This window comes from Phocoena phocoena, chromosome 5 (genome assembly GCF_963924675.1).
Source record: "Phocoena phocoena chromosome 5, mPhoPho1.1, whole genome shotgun sequence".
Lineage (NCBI taxonomy): Eukaryota > Metazoa > Chordata > Mammalia > Artiodactyla > Phocoenidae > Phocoena > Phocoena phocoena.
Window position 1 is genome coordinate 29,433,687 of NC_089223.1, and position 17,562 is coordinate 29,451,248.

A 17,562-nucleotide genomic window follows, 5' to 3' on the forward strand; every position below is an offset into this window, starting at 1 on the left:
TAATATAACTAGCATAAGTGGGTTTACTTGCTCCACTGTATACTTATTATTTCCATAATTGGTGAAAATAGACTTCTCATTATGACTAAAAATATAGATTTTTTTTTTTAAACTAAACTACAGAACCCAGCAGCCAGTTTTCTGCTTTGCTATTCCCCCCCAAAAAGTCAAGCAAAGTCTACAAAAATAGCAATTAACTTTAAAAAATATTTTGCTTCTTAGAGCAAATTTAAGTTACATTCAGATGTGATTGCTATTTCTAAGAGAAAGATGCTGAGGGCGCTTCCTGTGCCCTGGCTGGGGGGCAAGGCTGAAGCCCAGCTGTCGCTATCAGTAGCGGGTTTGGTATTCATGATGCCACCGGTTAAAGTCATTGTAGAACAGAACGATGCTTCCTGAGGCCATGCCAGAAATGATGCACCTGGGAGAAGCAGAGAGAGAAGGAGGGGTTTACAAACCTAGGCTTCGTTACTAAAGAAAGAACTGCCCTCCCCAAATCCACAAGGTAAATACAGAAGATGGCAGCCAGACCTACAATTTGTGAGATTTACGGTATGTTTTTTTGATGACTAAAGTGCAGTCCTGAGTAAGCTCAGAGTCCCACCTCTGACACTCCACATGGATCCAATTCACAGCTTGCCTTTATATTGAAAGTACAGCTAGTTTGTGCAAGATGAGTCACAAAAACCTGAACAGACTAGATAATTTCTAAGGCGGAGAGGCTGGGCAGGTAAACGTTTTATATTAGGTATTGGAAGCAAAATAAAGAATCATAATCTCAAAGTAATTGCTGGTGGAGGAAGCAGCATACAATCAAGTGACTGACAGAGGTATGTGACACATACAGAATGAATGAAGAGTAAGAAATCAGAGTGTTGACCACCCTGCAGAAGAATATTCTGTGTCCCATAGTGTTAAGGGTAGAGGGGCTTTGTCCTCCCAACACAGCGACTCACTGCCATGATCACTATAGACAGGAGTTGCTGTTTGCTTCCCCTGTCCCTGAGCTGGTGGTGCAGGGAAAGAGATGAAGCAGTAAGACAGGCGGTTCAGAGGAGCCTCTCCAGGAGGCAGAAGCCTATTTATTAATTATCTCAGACCTCTCTCTGTATGGTTTGGTTAGGAGAGTCCTTTGATGTCATACTTAGTATCCTCAGTAGTACCTCATATCAAAATTAGGAACTAAAATGTGTCGCAACAAGAAAATCAGCTAAACACAGAAGAACGCAGTAATGAGGATATGAGGGACAAAAAAGCACTGAGACATGTAGAAAGCAAACAGTAAAATGGCAAAAGCAAGTCTTTCCCTATCAGTAATTACTTTATGTGTAAGGTGATTAAACTCTCCAATCAAAAGGCAGAGAGACTGGCAAAATGAATTAAAAACATGATCAAACTATGTGCTGTCTACCAGAGACTCACTGTGAGCTAAACAGGTTGAAAGTGAAAGTGAAAGGATGGAAAAAGATATTCCATGCAAATAATAATGAAAAGAAAGCTGAGGTGGCTATACTAATATCAGATAAAAATAGGTTTTAAGTCAAAATGTTACAAGAGACAAGGACACTATATAGCAATGATAAAAGGGTCAATTCATCAAGAGTATACAGCAGTTACAAACCTATATGAACCAATCAGCACCGCCCCCCCCCCCCCCCCCGCAAGATATATGGAACCAACGCTGACAGACTTGAAGAGAAAAACAAACAGTTCTGCAATAATGGTTGGAGACTTCAATACCCCACTTTCAATAATGGGTAGAACAACCAGAAAGAAGATACGGAAATGGAGGATCTGAACAATACTAAAAACCAATTGGACCTAATGCATATATAAACATTCACCCAACAACAGCAGAATGCACATTTTCCTCAAATGTACACGGAACATTCTCCCAGATAAACCATACATTAGGCCACAGTCCTAATACACTTTAAAAAGATTGAAATCACACACAGTATTTTTTCTAATCACAACAGAATTAAACTAGACATCAATAACAGAAGGAAAACTGGAAAATTCATCAGTTTGTGGCAACTGACCAATGGGTCAAAGAAAAAAATCTCAGGGAAATTAGAAAATACCAAGACAAATGAATACAAAACAACAAGCCAAAACTTACAGGATGCAGCAAAACCAGTGCTAAAAGGGAAATTCAGAGCTGTAAACACAGATACTTAAAATCTCAATCGGTAACCTAATTCTACACATTAAAGAACAAGAAAAAACTGCAAACTAAACCCAAAGGTAACAGAAGGAATGAAACAATAAAGATTAGAATGAAAACGGGATAGAAAAACAGAAAAATCAACAAAGTCAAAAGTTGAGTCTTTGGGGCTTCCCTGGTGGCACAGTGGTTGGGAGTCCGCCTGCCGATGCAGGGGACACAGGTTCGTGCCCCGGTCCGGGAAGATCCCGCATGCTGCGGAGCGGCTGGGCCCGTGAGCCATGGCCACTGGGCCTGCGCGTCCGGAGCCTGTGCACTGCAACGGGAGAGGCCACAGTGGTGAGAGGCCCGCGTACAGCAAAAAGAAAAAAAAAAAGTTGCGTCTTTGAAAAGGGCAACAAAATTGACAAACTTTTAGTTAGACTAAAAAAAAAGGACTCAAATTACTAAAATCATGAAGTGGAGACACTGCTACCAATTTTATAGAAATAAAAAGAGGATTATCAGAGAATACTAGGAACATCTGTATGCCAACAATTGGGATAACCTAGATGAAATGGAAAAATTCTTAGAAACACACATTATTCCAAAATTTCATCATGGAGAAACAGAAAATCTGAATAGACTTATAACTAGTAATGAGACTGAATCAGTAATCAAAAACCTCTCAATAAGAAAAGCCCTGGACCAGAGAGCTTCACTGGTGAATTCTGTCAAACATTTAAAGAAGGATTAACACCAACTCAAATGCCTCTAAAAAACTACAGAGAACATTTCTTAAGTCGTTCAATGAGGCCAACACACCCTGACACCAAAGTGAAACAGACCGTACAAGAAAAGAAATCACAGACCATATCCCTTATGATTACTGATACAAAAATCTTTAACAAATACTAGCAAACCAAATTCAGTAGCATATTAAGAAGATTATATACACCATGACCAAGTGGGATTTATTCTTGGAATATAAGGATAGTTTAACATTCAAAAATCAATTGTAATATATCACATCAACAATTAACAACAACAAAAGAAACCCATATGAGAGAAGGCATTTGACTAAATTCATCATCCTTTCGTGATAAAAACACTGAAACTATGAATAGACGGAAAGTACCTCAACACGATATAAAGGGCATTTATGAAAAATTCCCAGCTAACATCACATTCAATGGTGAATACTGAAAGCTTTCCCCCTCTTACTGGGAACAAGACAAGGATACCTGTTTTCACCACTTCTAGTCAATATAGTACGAAAAGTCCTAGCCAGGGCAGTTAGGCAAGGAAAAGAAATACAAGGAATCTGAATTGGAAAGGAAGAAGTAAAATTACCTCTATTGCAAGTGACATGATCTTTATGTAGCAAATCCGAAAGATTCCACACACAAAAAAACTGTTAGAACTGATGAACTTATATTAGCAAAGTTGCAGGATACAAAATCAACAATACAAAAAATAAGTTGTATTTCTACATACAAGCAGTGAACAATTCCATCACAGCAACAACAATGACGACAAAAAAATAAAATGCTCAAGGAATAAATTTAACCAAGGGGGCAAAAGGCCTGTATATTGAAAACCAGAAAATATTGCTGAAAGAAATTAAAGACAACATAAATAAATGGAAAGATATCCTGTGTTCATGGATCGGAACACTTAATATTGTTAAGACGACAATATTAGCCAAAGCTGTCTACAGATTCAACCTAATTCTTATCAGAATCTCAATGTTTTTTGCAAAAATAGGAAAAAAGAACCATCTTAAAATTCACATGGAATCTCAAGGGAGCCTGAATAGCCAAAACAATCTCAAAAAAGAACAACAAAATTGGATGTCTCATACTTCCTGATTTCTAAACTTACTGTAAAGCTACAGTAATCAAAACAGTGTGGTACTGGCTTAGAGAGAGACATATAGACCAATAGAATAAAACAGACAATCCAGAAATAATCTCTCATATATAGGAACAGTCTTTTTCAACAAATAGTGCTGAGAAAACTGATATCCACATGCAAAAGAATGAAGTTGGACCCTTATGACCATCATATATAAACAAACATTAATTCAAAATGGATCAAAAACTAAATATGAGTTAAAACTGTAAAATTCTTAGGAGAAAATATAGAGGAAGCACTTCATGACACTGAATTTTGCAATGATTTCTTGGATGTAACACCGAAAGCACAGGCAACAACAGAAAAAAATAGATAAATGAGACTTCATCAAAATTAAAGGCTTTTGCACATCAAAGGACACTATGAGATGGAATGATGAAAAAGTTCTGGAAATGAATAGCGGTGACAGTTGTACAACAATGTGAATATACTTAATACCACTGAATTATGCACCCCAGAAAAAGGTTTAAATGGTAAATTTTATGTATATGTTATCACAGTAAAAGAAGTTAAGAACTAAAATGAAAGACTGTATATTAAAAAGAAATAAGATGCCAGGTAAAGATTATCTCCCTAAAATGGAGGTTTTAGGAAATAAGCCAGATTTCTCAATGGAATCCTTATGGACAGACATACAGGCATTTCACATGAAATGTTGTTTAAGAAAAAAGGTACTTTAACATAAAAAGCTTTACAGCAATATAATTGGAGCCTTTGTTACTTAAATCCTGTCTATTCCTAGAGAATTCAGCCTTTGTCCAAGATTGGCAATGCCATCAAACAAAATCATGCTTTTTAGAAAGCACCTTGGAAACCCCAATATTCATCAGTTTTTTTGATTGCACAGGTGACCCTCACAACCCAGCCCATCCATCAGCCCATTTACTACATACATTCCCTTGCCAGTTTTTAATGCCACCAGCATAGACCACTATTCCAGTGTTACCTCTGGTCGTAAGACAGTGCCATGGCCCGGATCCCGGCGTCACAGCCTGGATAGGCGAAGAGCTGCTTGAGGTCAGACACCTGCCAGACCATGACCACACCGTTGTCTCCTCCGGTGAGCAGGTACTGCCCATCCCGGCTCAGCTGGATAGCCTGTGAGACACAGCAACATTCAGTAGAGACACGGCTCTCGGAAAACTTGGGCCCTCACCGCATCTCTGATTAATTCGACACGATTCCAGCCGGCTACTGGAGCCACAAAGGGACAGAGTGTGTATGTGTTCCTGAGGAGTTTTCAGGAAATCATGAGTCATAGAAGACTCTTGCTATTTTTCAAAAGTCAAATGGGCAAAGTTAGGCAATGCTGGAGTTTTTGAGTTTTTTTGTTTTTAATTTTTGCTTTTTAAGGATGAGGTGGCAAACTCTTCCAATTCTATGACTACTAGTTAAATGGTCCGTGTTGTGGACGGGGACCAGTACTGTAAAACGAAGCGCTTCCTGGCATCTCTCCATTGCACTGTGGTCGTGCTAAGCCTGTTTTGTACCGAGGCTGGGCAGACAGTGCTAGCTGACCTCATATCCCTGATAAAACCCTGCTGCCTGTGGGAGACCACCTACAGCTTGAGCACCTTCACTAGGCCTGCTGGAAGTTTACAGCAGGTGGGAAGACAACTTGGTAGGGAACCGTGACTCCCAGGGTGATTAAACCCAGTTTAAGCATTTTCTTCTTGCCCCAGGACTGACTGCTTCCTGCCAGTGCTGAACTCAAAGGACAGACACGTAATTTGCTCTTCAGTCCTGTCAAACCTACCAAAGGCAGGCCACTTTCTTTTTTTTTTTTATGACTTTTTACATTTTTTTCATGGTTGAAAAAAAGAATCAAAAGAATATTTCATGACACGTGAAAATTATATGAATTCCAAATTTCAGTGCTCATAAGTAAGCGTTATTGGAACAAAGGCACATCCATTCATTTCTGGCTACTTTTTTTTTTTTTTTTTAACAGAGAAAGTATGCCAGCTCCTGATATAAAAGGTCCCTCCTTACTTGAGGAGCAGATCCTACTGCCCCTTCCTCTCCTCCTGCCCCCTTCCCTCCAAACCTTCTTTTCCTGGTTTATTAACATACACGTTTCCTTTCTTTAGCTGGGTGACATTGGGAGTTCTAAAAGTTATTGCAGATACCTGTAATCTTATGTCCACCTGGATACAGTGAATGTGGGAATCCAGATTGTACTAGTAGGCCAGAAAGAAACTATCTATCTTCTGAAAAATATATTTATACTGTTCCGTACTCAGAGTTTTAGTATAGTTGCCTTAACCCTTTGACAAAAAATTTTTTTAAAATTATAGAAATGTTTCATAGCCATTCAATTCACATTCAAGTAAATGCGAACTTTCAGAGGTCTCTTAAATACAGCTTATTCGCAAGAACACAAAAATACATCTAAGAAATCAAAACCTGTGGGTGGAAGACACTTTCACTCAAGAAGCATTCTCTAAATTTTAACCAAATACCCATAGTAAGATTTTTCAATATCAGTGAAAACCAGTATCCTTTTCCCCCATTCATTTCACAAACGTCAATCTCTAGGGGCTTATCTGGGAAATGAAATGAAGACTACAACAAATAATTATTTGCTACACTTATAAAATTCAGCTGATGAAAATCCATTAACCTTACGGTTGTGGTTCACTTGAGTTTTATACTTGAGGCTTTTTACTGGATAAGTGCTGTATTAAAACATAAATTAAAACCATTAATCTTCAACTCTTTGTCCTAAAGAATCCCTACTCCTAGCTCTGTGTTGAAATAAATAAAACCTGGACTTTTAGGACTATACATGTATCAGCACCTAAAACATTTTATTAAACCAGGTGCCTGCCAAGGTTAAAAAATATTTTGTTGGCCTTTCTCATGAGGGACTTGTCAAATTTCCCTGAGAATAACAGCCAGGGTAGCATTTCCTGAATAGCACCCTATCTCCCACCCAAACCAGCATTCACATTGTTCTCAATTCTCATACGCCTCTTCCAGTCTCAATCCAGGTTGGGTTGAGACTAGAGATTTTAGGAGGGCCCTGGGGACGTGTGAATCTCAGCCCCTGGACTCCTGAGTGCTCAGACAACACCGTAGTTGCTCGGACAACACCGTAGTTGCACCAGTTTCCAGGAGGTACCAGCAGGCCACAGCAGTCTGCTGGCGACAATCATATCCTAAGACACAGCTTCCCCAGGAAAACAAAATAAATGAGTTCCTATGGGTGAAATGGGGGGGGGGGGGGCGATCCTTTGTTTAGGATAACATAACTTTGCTGCTCTGTACAGGCTGCCCACTTAAATTTAAGTTATTCGTTAAGACATCTAAACATTGCCTAGTTGATGTGCTCTGATACGTTAACCAAATGCCACTGCACAATCTGGCATCTAAATAAAAACAGGTGGGAGGCCTTGATTAGTGCAGAGGTTCCCCAGGCCACCTGCCTGCAGGGTTCTTGTTGCTCTTTCAAAGAAACTTCATTTCTGGTCTGAGCTAATGACTAATTTGTTTCCATGGTCTCCTTTCCTTATACAGGCTCAGACTGCAGGATGGAGGTGGAGATTTTTGTTCTGTGATGTCTCTTAGTCCAAGCCTGTGATTTCCTTCCACCCTTCCCAAGGCAGTTAGCTGTGAAAGTGTGGGTCTCTGGAGCCGGGCACGGGCAGTGCTCATTTTAGGCAAGCTCACTTTAATCACACAGTTGCCACTTACAAGTTAGTATGATAAAGTGCAGGCGTGCTGGGGAAAAGGCGATGGATTGTTTAAGCCTAAAATCCAGTGGGAAATATTACAGAGGGAAAAAAACAACGGCCATAGGGCAGAGAGGAAAAGCATGTGTGTACCAACAGTCTGCAGAAAGCCTCCGACTGCTGCCTTGAGGAACTTCCCAGAGCCTTTGGTACTAACTGAAGTGCCACAGAAATTGTTTTAGCCAGCAAGGGATTTCAAATTACTTTACAGATTTATTAGTGTAGCTGACAAAATAATCGCAACTCAAAGTGACAGATTATCAACATTATTATCGTAAAGAAAAGAGGAAAGGAAAATCCTCTAATGTGTACTTGGTTTAAATGAAGGGAGGGAAAAATAAAAGCAGAGTGTGAGCATCTCTGTATGCAGCCTTCGTGGCAGAGGTGGTCAAAATGCACTGGAGAAAACTCACAGAATGGGAGAGAGAAGAAAGCCATTTACTGAATTGAGAACCCTCTCCCTCCTCACTCGCCTTTACACTTTGAGGTAAAAACATAGAATGCTGAAAAGTCTGTAAGGTATACTTACCCTTATGTTATCATCTGTTTCCACGGTGGCCTGGAGTTTTCCATTCACACTGAATGTACAGAAGAAGCCATTTTCATAGAATATGACACAGTGACCCTCTCTGGAAGCCTGCATGAGTTTTGGTTTCAGGCAGTTTTCAGGACCCTCCAAAGTCCTTAACAAGTCTCCATTCATGGAATGTATGAGACATGGTCCTTCTGAGAAAACAGGAGAAACAAAAGCCAAAATGAAGTTTCTGAATAAGAACAGACAAATGTGACCTGAATCTTGAGCACCGTTGAAACAGGCTGCCAGTACCGTATCACAGTTGTAGAAAGCCTTAAAAAATTATATCTTAGATATCAGTTATTTTGTAAAATCTGCATGCTGGCTAAATCTCACCTTCCACTTGGGAAAGAAGAAAGCCGAGTCATGCATGTTCAAGTTCACTTCTCAAGAGACAGGAAGTTACTTTATGAAATTCATTATGCCAAGGGATAATAAGAGCTGGAGGAATTCAGAAAGGAACAGGACAAATTACAAATCCTAAAAGAACGTCCAGGAAGGCTGGGCCTCAGTTATAACTAACATCGGCTGCTGTAAGGCACACAGGGTCCCGATGGTAGCAGCATTGGGGCCTGTGTGGTGAGAACTCATTAAGGCAACTTCTGAAGGCCTAAAACATCTTCCCTCCCACTGCTTGCTACTTCGCGATGAAAGAAGGTGCCTGGTGGTCCACCTCCTCACACCCCAGCCCCCAGGGAAATTCATACAGAGATCCTTCTGCCACTTCTCCTTGGAAAACAAGTGTGCCCCCCTGCTGTCCCCGAAACCAAGCAGCTTGCATCCACCACTCGCCACTCTCCGGGCTGACCTCCAGGCTGAGATGCTTGCGGAGGATGGAGAAACTGCATCTTTACTGAGTGCCTGCTACATGAAAAGCAAAAGAGGAGCAGGTAACCAAAACTGCTTGTGTGATGAGTAAGTTCTCAGAAATGTCTGAGTCGGACAAATGGGGTAATTAGACTATATGCCCTGCTCCTCTCCGGGCTAAATTTCTCGTGGCTACATGGAATCATCACGTGTTCCCCACATGACCATTAAAATGTGTCTCTCGGCTTTTTCTTGACCACTCAGGGAGTTGATAGGTTTTTAGTGTTCTCGACATAAATACAGAAGGCAGGCTTTGCTCTGCACAGTTCCAGCATACATGAATTTCAGTTGTCACTCTAAATGACCCCAGTCCCTCAATGCCACAGTTCAGATTTCAGTTATCACAGGAACTGCATAAGGTACACACTTCATGGTCAGCTTGTCAGTCCACAAATCACTATAAATAACAGGTGTGCGTCATGATGGGTGACCAACCCCCATCACTTCTTTCGAAGTCTGTGAGTGAATGGCCACTGCACGTCTATGACTCAGCTCATGCACAGACAGCAAACTCTGTAGTTGTGTTGCCTCCTTGTCTCCCAGGGATGGAACTGTATGACGTTTTACAAAAATGGATAATCAAAAGAGGGCAGTGGCCAACAAAGATGGATCTGAAGTAAGGAAATGAGAAGTGACAAAGCTGAAAGTAAAACTGGAAGCCAACATAAACGGAGTTACAGAAGATAGAGCTGACCGTGGGAGTGTTGACATCGCTACAGATGCAGCCAGAGGAAGTGAGTGAAGGTGATCTTACTGACATAAGTTCTGTAAAACGTATGGAAAGTGCTGTAACAAACATGAGGATGTCCCAGAAGTGATGTCAGCAAAAATCTCCACATTAAAGGAAACCTAGGAGATATTTCATGACATTGAAAGCACAGAAGATGAAATGTTGGAAGCTGATCCAAACTTAGGAAGGAGTTTGACAACTGGTCAAGGCACAGAGACGATTCTCACTCCTTAAGTTACATGGGGAGAGGGGGGCGAGCACTTTCCAAGTACTCTTGATGAATTTTTTCACAAAGAACTAAAATACTTTCATTCTTAATGTCTCTAATGTTTTAAATTAGTGTACTAAATGTGAGTTTTACTATTTTTTTCATGTCCATACATATGTGTATGTATGCATATATGTATAAAAGTGAACAAGAGAATTTTTACTGTTTTGATAAAAATTTGTAAAGGCCACGGAACAATCATAAAATTTCCCATTATTTTTCATAATATTTCCCATTGAAATTATTGATTTTTAATATCTCTGCATGGTTTCATCTTGCATGGTCATTTTTATGGTGCTGTACCACCGTGCAAAGTGAGGACAGCCTGTAATATGATAGGCTCACTTTACATGTCCAATTTGGATCACGTACAATCCGGGAACTCATGTTAGCTCAGGATAAATGAAATCATTGGGTATAAGGGGAAAAAATCCAGTAGTTATAGAATTCTTGCTATCATTGTTACTATTTCATTGTTTTGACCAACTAAATTTTTAAACACCAACATTTGACTCATTAATAAGTCTCGTTAGCTATACAAAGTATCATAGTTCAAGACACCGATAAGGTGACTCAAAAACTCTACGCTTCTCCCTCAGATAAGCCTAGGAGATATGTGATTACAGTACTTTTTTGTGTTCAGAGCTCAGTTCAGGGCAGAGAGACAGAGAGATGAATAGACTATTACAGCTGAATAAGCAATGAATTGGAAACAGCTCTGCTCCTGGTCAGATCCTGATTTCTTGTGTGCGCTCTTAGAAAGCTTGCTGAATATCTTTGGCCTAAATATGTGACGATGCTATGGGACAGACCTCCAGGCCAACCAGCTGAAGAATCTTTCCACCCCATTCTCAATGCCATCCTGGCCCCTGCCTAGTTCAGAGATTTGGAAAGTCAAACAGACTGGGTCAGGAGTTTCCGTTCAGGTGTGAGGTGGAACCCAGCCCAGTCAGAGTCCAGAAGGATAAACAAATACGCTGAGACTGTCCTTGTTCTCGCCTCACTCTTCAGAGCAATGCTGTGAAACAGGACTTCCTGCAGGGATGGAAATGTTCCCTTTCTGGGCCGTCCAATACGGTAGCCACTAGTTGTAGGTGCATACTGAGCCCCTGCAATGTGGCTAGTGCCACCAGGGAACTGAATTTTAAATTTTATTTCGTTTCAGTTAATGTGAACAGTCCCATGGAGCTAACAGTCACTGTCACAGATAGCACAGCTTTAGAGAAAAAGACACCAAATTCACCTCTGGTAATTTGTTATTAGAAGACACCAAAAAAATGCATCCATTTTTTTTGAAGGCCCCACAGATTTACCTTTAGAACCGCTTAACACGAGGCCGAGCTCAGCGCAGACGGCAGCACAAGTGATCTCAGAGTCATGGCCTGTCAAGATGGCCCGAGGAGTGGTGGTCTCACCTTAAGGAAAAAAAAATTAAACGAACAAATCAATTCAAGTTCGTGTAGGGGATGACCTCCCTCGACTCAGATTAAATCATCATATCATTTGTTCCTGATTCCCATAATGCTTAAATCTTTAATTTATAGTTTGGGAATTTGTCCCCAAATCCTATTTTAGGAGTAGACACAAACTATCTGCTATCGCTTGAGGAACACATGTTGCTGAATTTCTAAGCCTTACGTGATTATCAAGCAACAATAGTTTAAAACAGAACAAAAATAAGACAAAATCTCTATTATAAACTGCCTCAGATTGTCTTTCCCAAGCTTATGTGTCATCCTAATATAAAATCTTACAGAGTATATTTCTCCATGGTTCATTCAAAGAACAGAGGGGGAGTAAAACTATTAATATTAAATTAATTCTGATAGTGACTGAACACTAGGGGAGGAGGATGAAGGTGGGACAGAAAAGGACTATTCAAATAATGGAAGATGTTTCAAAACGTCTTCACAGGTGGAAGACGTCATCCTGTACCTCAGTCCCAAACTACAAGGAAAACTGTGGTTGGCTGTGGAGGCACCCCACGAGGGGCCGACGCAACAGGCTCCATCTGGGCCGCGCTTCGGGCCAAGCCACAGGAGAGACTGAATTCCTTATTTAGCCTGGAGAATACTATTTTAAGGCAAACGAGTCCTCTACTTTTATAGTCTCTGGGGACAAGGACAAAAAACGCCTTCATGAAGTGGACTAATGAGCAGGACTCTGTCAGCACTCTGAGATTTCCTTGATTACGACTGCTTTTATTTATTTATTATTATTATTATTATTTTTTGCGGTACGCGGGCCTCTCACTGTTGTGGCCTCTCCCGTTGCGGAGCACAGGCTCCGGACGCGCAGGCTCAGCGGCCATGGCTCACGGGCCCAGCCACTCCGTGGCATGTGGGATCTTCCCGGACCGGGGCACGAACCCGTGTCCCCTGCATCGGCAGGCGGACTCTCAACAACTGCGCCACCAGGGAAGCCCAGGACTGCTTTTAGAGTAAGACTGACAAATGGCACTGTGTGATCCACAGGGGCAACTGTGCCCAGAAAACAGGTCACTACTACCAGCTGTGGAACTCTGTGGGAAAGAAGAACTTGTCATCCTAACCCCATACCCTTGGCTATCCTTGGAACAGTCACCTACCCTGAGGAGAGAGATCTGGCAGATCAGGGAAAATGCAGCAGAAACCTACTGTCCTTGAAAAGGCAAATGCTGCTGGTCACAAAAATTAACTAGCAGTTTTTATGATGGTCAATGTGTTCTTTGAAATGTCATGCAAATTTCTGTACATGCCTATGTTTTCCTGGGAGTTGGGGAGGGGAAGAAGGAAAGTAGGGTTTATTGAATGCGCAGACCAGGAGAGGGCCTCTACTGTGAAGACAGGGCCTGGTTTCTGTGCTTCTGGCCCCGCTGCCTCCAGAGCCTGCAGTTACTTCATGTCTGGTCGTCTCACGTAATTATTACAGTGCATTTATTGGAGTGCGTGATGTACAGCGGTGTCCCCACAGTGTCCTTCCTCACTCTTGGTGACTCTAGGTACTTCTGAGTGAGACGTGGGTGAAAAGGCATCATATCAAACTCTGTTCCACGTTGGCTGTGCTATGTGCAGTGAGAGTCAGAAACTGGCTTGCATGCTTGGTGACCAAGGGAGACCTCAAATGGCATAGCAAAAGGCCAGGGGACAAGTAGAACCAGGGGCTTGGTTTCATTTGATTCACTTTTAAAACTTCTTTGGGGAGAGAAGCTCACCTTAATACAAAGTTTACTTGATATTTTCCAAACCAGAAAGCATTTGTTACAATAGCAGCTATTTTTTTTCCCTTAAAAAGCATACAAACTTGGTAAATTTGTTAAGAAAAGAAGCAAATATTACAAACCTATCTGAACTACTTAACTTTCTGCTGGAGATAAGTCTTGCCACAAAAAATAGAAATATTTTTAAAAGTCACCAATACTTCAGCCCCGATTCATGGTCCCCCATCCCCCATCCCAAGATGCTCTATATTCCATGAAAATACCATACAATGTTATTTTTGAAATGTCTAATTATACCTGTTGGCAACTTTTTTAAAATCAATAATTAAAATCATTAAGATCTAAGGAATATATTTTCAGTGCGATTGTTCCTTTTTTGTTTTCATAAGGTACCATTTTATGGGGAACAAGATTTGTGTTTTAGCTTGAATTGTCTTGGAATTCCTCAGTGGAAAATGAGGGTCTGAAGGAAAACTGATGACAACTGAAAGCAATCTAAGTGTAAGCCAAAGTAAACGAAGGACAGATGGATAGTGGGGACACAGAGGACGTTGTCACTTAAGCATGCCAATGCTAATTTTTTGTTTTCTAGATCTAAGAATATTTTCTCAGGGACATGGGGAGGAAGTGAGAAGATTGCTGTCAACTGGATTTCTTTCTTTAATGTAAAACAGTTGAAATACTGAGAATTTTCTATGACTATAAAGTTAGAGTTTAGGAAGCCTCACAATTTATCCCATAAAGTGAATTAAGATATAAGCATTCTTTTTTGTAAACTCATAATTAAGATTTTTATAAGTATGCTTTACTTACAAAATAATATTTTCCAGTAATCTACACTGTACCAATCATTTGCCCCTCCACAAATAAGAAGACACATGTACATGCTGTGTAATTTCAAAACTGAAAAGAGATTTGCCTTTTCCTAGGGCCTGATCTCTAAATAAAGGCCTGTTCAATGCTAGGACTCTGGCTTCAAAGTTTGGCAAAATGTTTTCTAAACCAGGAAGCAGGTTAGACAGTTCAGGAAATATGGGGGGAAAAAAGGAGAAAGCAGAAAGGAAAGGGAAGGGAAGGAAAGGAAAGAGAAAAAAACAAATTGAAAGCATAAGGGTAAACTTGTGATCACTGGGTTCTACTGGCTTCACAAACACTCACTAGATGTCTAGTAAAAAAGACTCTGCTACTGAACTTTCATCCCCTTTAGGAAACGCATATTCATGGCCTCTAAAAATCCACATACAACAATACGAGGAGAGATATCATTTCCTCTAAGAAAAGCCATTTCCAGTCTTGTTTAAAGACTAAAGTTTGTATTCCCTTTATTATATGCAGTGCAGCTTGGGTGTTCTTTACATTTTCTCATTAAAAAATCTGTTCAAAATAAATACTTGGATTTTTATGAGTTTCAATAAACCAAATGTTTTATGTATTAAAAGTTCACTACAGAAAATAGAATTCTATGATATGGGAATTAAATCCAACAGGTCCAAACTAATAAGTTCAACAGATATTTTGGGAAGCCCTTTGGAATGAAATTATGAAGGGTAGAAGGGTTGATGGGAGGCGGAACACAGGCTTCATATGTGGCTCACAGAATCTATTTCTCCACAGTTACATCCTTATACATCATCCTGCAACACAGCAATAACATCCCACATACCAATAACGATATACATATGTGTCCATGTATATTTGTTTGCAAAGCCTAGAAACAAAATCTGGGAACCATATAACATTCTGACTGCAGCACCCATCTAAATCTGCCCCTCCCAACTACCTGTCAACCCACAGAGTTAATACCTAGGGGGGAAATCAGCTCAAATAAGACAATACTGGCCATGTATTACGTTTTCAAAGACCCCAAAGCTATGGCCATCTCTCACTGAAGTCTCTAAACTGAGTAAGGAGCAGGGGAAAAAGTCTTCTGAAAAATATCAGGTTAATTCTTTGATAAAAATTTGCAGTAGTTAATGGATACAAAAAGTCTTTACTTTTGCTTTCTGAGATAGTAGGATCTACCAAAAGCTGGATCATAAAGCAGAACACATTCCCTTAAGAACCTTTTAAAGTCTTACTGCTTGAAAAATCGTCATGGCTTTCAATAAAGCTGAAGAGAAAAATTTATCTTGCTTCTAGTTTAAGGGACTACACTTCAAACTCTTCTTAAAGAAAAATAAAAAGAGAAAGAGGATAGACTTCTTGGACTGCTTTGAAAAGCTTGAGCAATTACTTCAAAGGAAAGGGTGTCTTTGTCCGGAGAGCAGGTTTATGACTACTGATGCAAATCCTAACCAAAGGCTGAAAAGGATACTCAGTGCATCTTTATGGATGGCCTTAAAGGAAGATGAACAAGTCAAAGGAGATTAAAGACAGTCCAAATCCTGCCACGAATACCAGGACACACCGGTTTTTACAGATGTGCTTTTCTCAGTACATAATACCAAATATCAGTTACTAACTTACAGGCACCGTTATAACAACCCAACTTGCGTTTAAGCAGCACAAGATCTCCGTAATACCCGCTTAGCATTTATATTGGACTTATGTTTTAAAATATTACGTGAAATGTTTTACACCATTAGGCAGAATAACAAATGCTGCTATTAAATGTGTTTCTTTGGTGGCCTCATAACACTAAGTGTATTTCTCCATCAAATGAACTATGACCTGAAAGAAGAGAAGGAGGAAACAGTAATTTCTCTAGTATCTGTTCATAAATATCCAATGAGAAAAATATTTCAAAAGATCTGTCTCCATTAAGGCAAAGGGGATTAAAAGCTAGGTAAAAATAGACCTGACACGTATTTCTGGCAAACTCTGAGTTACATTTTTAAAAATGAATAAAGTTCTTGGTATTTTTGGCACCATCTCCTCAGTCTTAATGAAAATTAAATCACTTTAAAAAGGCACTGCAAAGTTCTCATTAGCAGTTTAAATATGTTATTAGCAGAGAGAGAACCCCCTTCATTCATTTACCTTTTTCATATCATCTATCATGAAATGAAGGGCAGTTCAGCACTTCCCTAGTCTTAGTTTTCTAGAAATAAAATTAGCTCTTCCAATTAATACTTAGTTTAGATGACTCTTCGGACAGAAGTTAGTATTTCCCATTTGTCTACTCATTCATTCCTTCACTCCTTCACTAAATAACATTTACTGGGTATGTATTATGTGCAATGCACTGTGGAAACAAGGAGGGGAATAAAATATGACCTTGTATTTATAAATGGTTTGATTTTAAATTGTCATTGGGTCAGGTTTTGTTGACCTTACTATAAGCCTGCTAATTGTAATTATAAATACCTATTATTGGAAAGGTCAAAAAGATGTACTGAAGTCCAAATTATTTATTACAACTTAATTTTTATATAAAATGAATATTTACCATCAATTAATGAAGTTCTAAAATAAAAACAACCAATATAATTTTCCAGGTTAGTAAAATCTGATACCATCTGACCTCTTAGAGACATAAAAAACAAAATCATTTCAATAGAGTACTCATTTTGAAAGAAAACATAAGTTTGTTTAAGGACCTAAATATATAATTAAGTTATTAAGTATATATAGATTTAAGAAAATCTAGGTGTTATACATGCCAGCCATTTCCTAAAGCTGGATACTTTTGTTTTGCACATGCCTTCTGTTCCACTTTAATTACATTTGATTACTGTAAACATTCATCAACAAAAAAATTCACATGAAAATTGAATACTAAAGTTTCTCACGTGGCTCACACCATAATGGTAAATCGAGAGAGGAAATGGCTTTTCTGAAGCGGAAATGAGGTTAGTTGTTAAATGTCTCTTAAATCTTTCCACTAACTTCCTAATTTTTCAATGGGAATTATAACACTACATTTAAATTATACAAAGAGAAATTATTTGAGTTTGTTCTATTTATTCCATCTCTACCAACTCTTCCCTCGCCTCTCCTTTCATTATGGCCTTTTTGGTGGAAAAATGTTGATTTGGTTAAACATATACACTACAGAAAACAAGCCATAGCTGCATTTAGGATGTGACAACCAACAGTAAAATTTGGTAACTTCCTTTTGTAAATACTGTTAGAATTAGTAATGCAAGACAATACAATATTGGTACAAAAAACAATAATACTAAGTT

General features: G+C 39.4%; 1 protein-coding gene across 4 annotated transcripts in view; it reads right to left on the reverse strand.

Annotated features, from left to right (window-relative positions):
* LRBA (LPS responsive beige-like anchor protein) overlaps window positions 1-17,562 on the reverse strand; it is a 748,187-nt gene continuing 730,625 nt past the window's right edge. For 2 of the 4 annotated variants that reach the window (XM_065877627.1, XM_065877625.1), the window contains 4 exons: window positions 11,550-11,651; window positions 8,327-8,523; window positions 5,010-5,161; window positions 1-421 (listed from right to left, as the gene is read on the reverse strand). In XM_065877627.1, coding sequence (XP_065733699.1) covers window positions 331-421; window positions 5,010-5,161; window positions 8,327-8,523; window positions 11,550-11,651 — 542 coding nt within the window. In that variant the 3' untranslated portion in view covers window positions 1-330. The remainder of the gene's footprint in view (window positions 422-5,009; window positions 5,162-8,326; window positions 8,524-11,549; window positions 11,652-17,562) is intronic. The other 2 variants (XM_065877628.1, XM_065877626.1) reach the window with 1 other exon arrangement.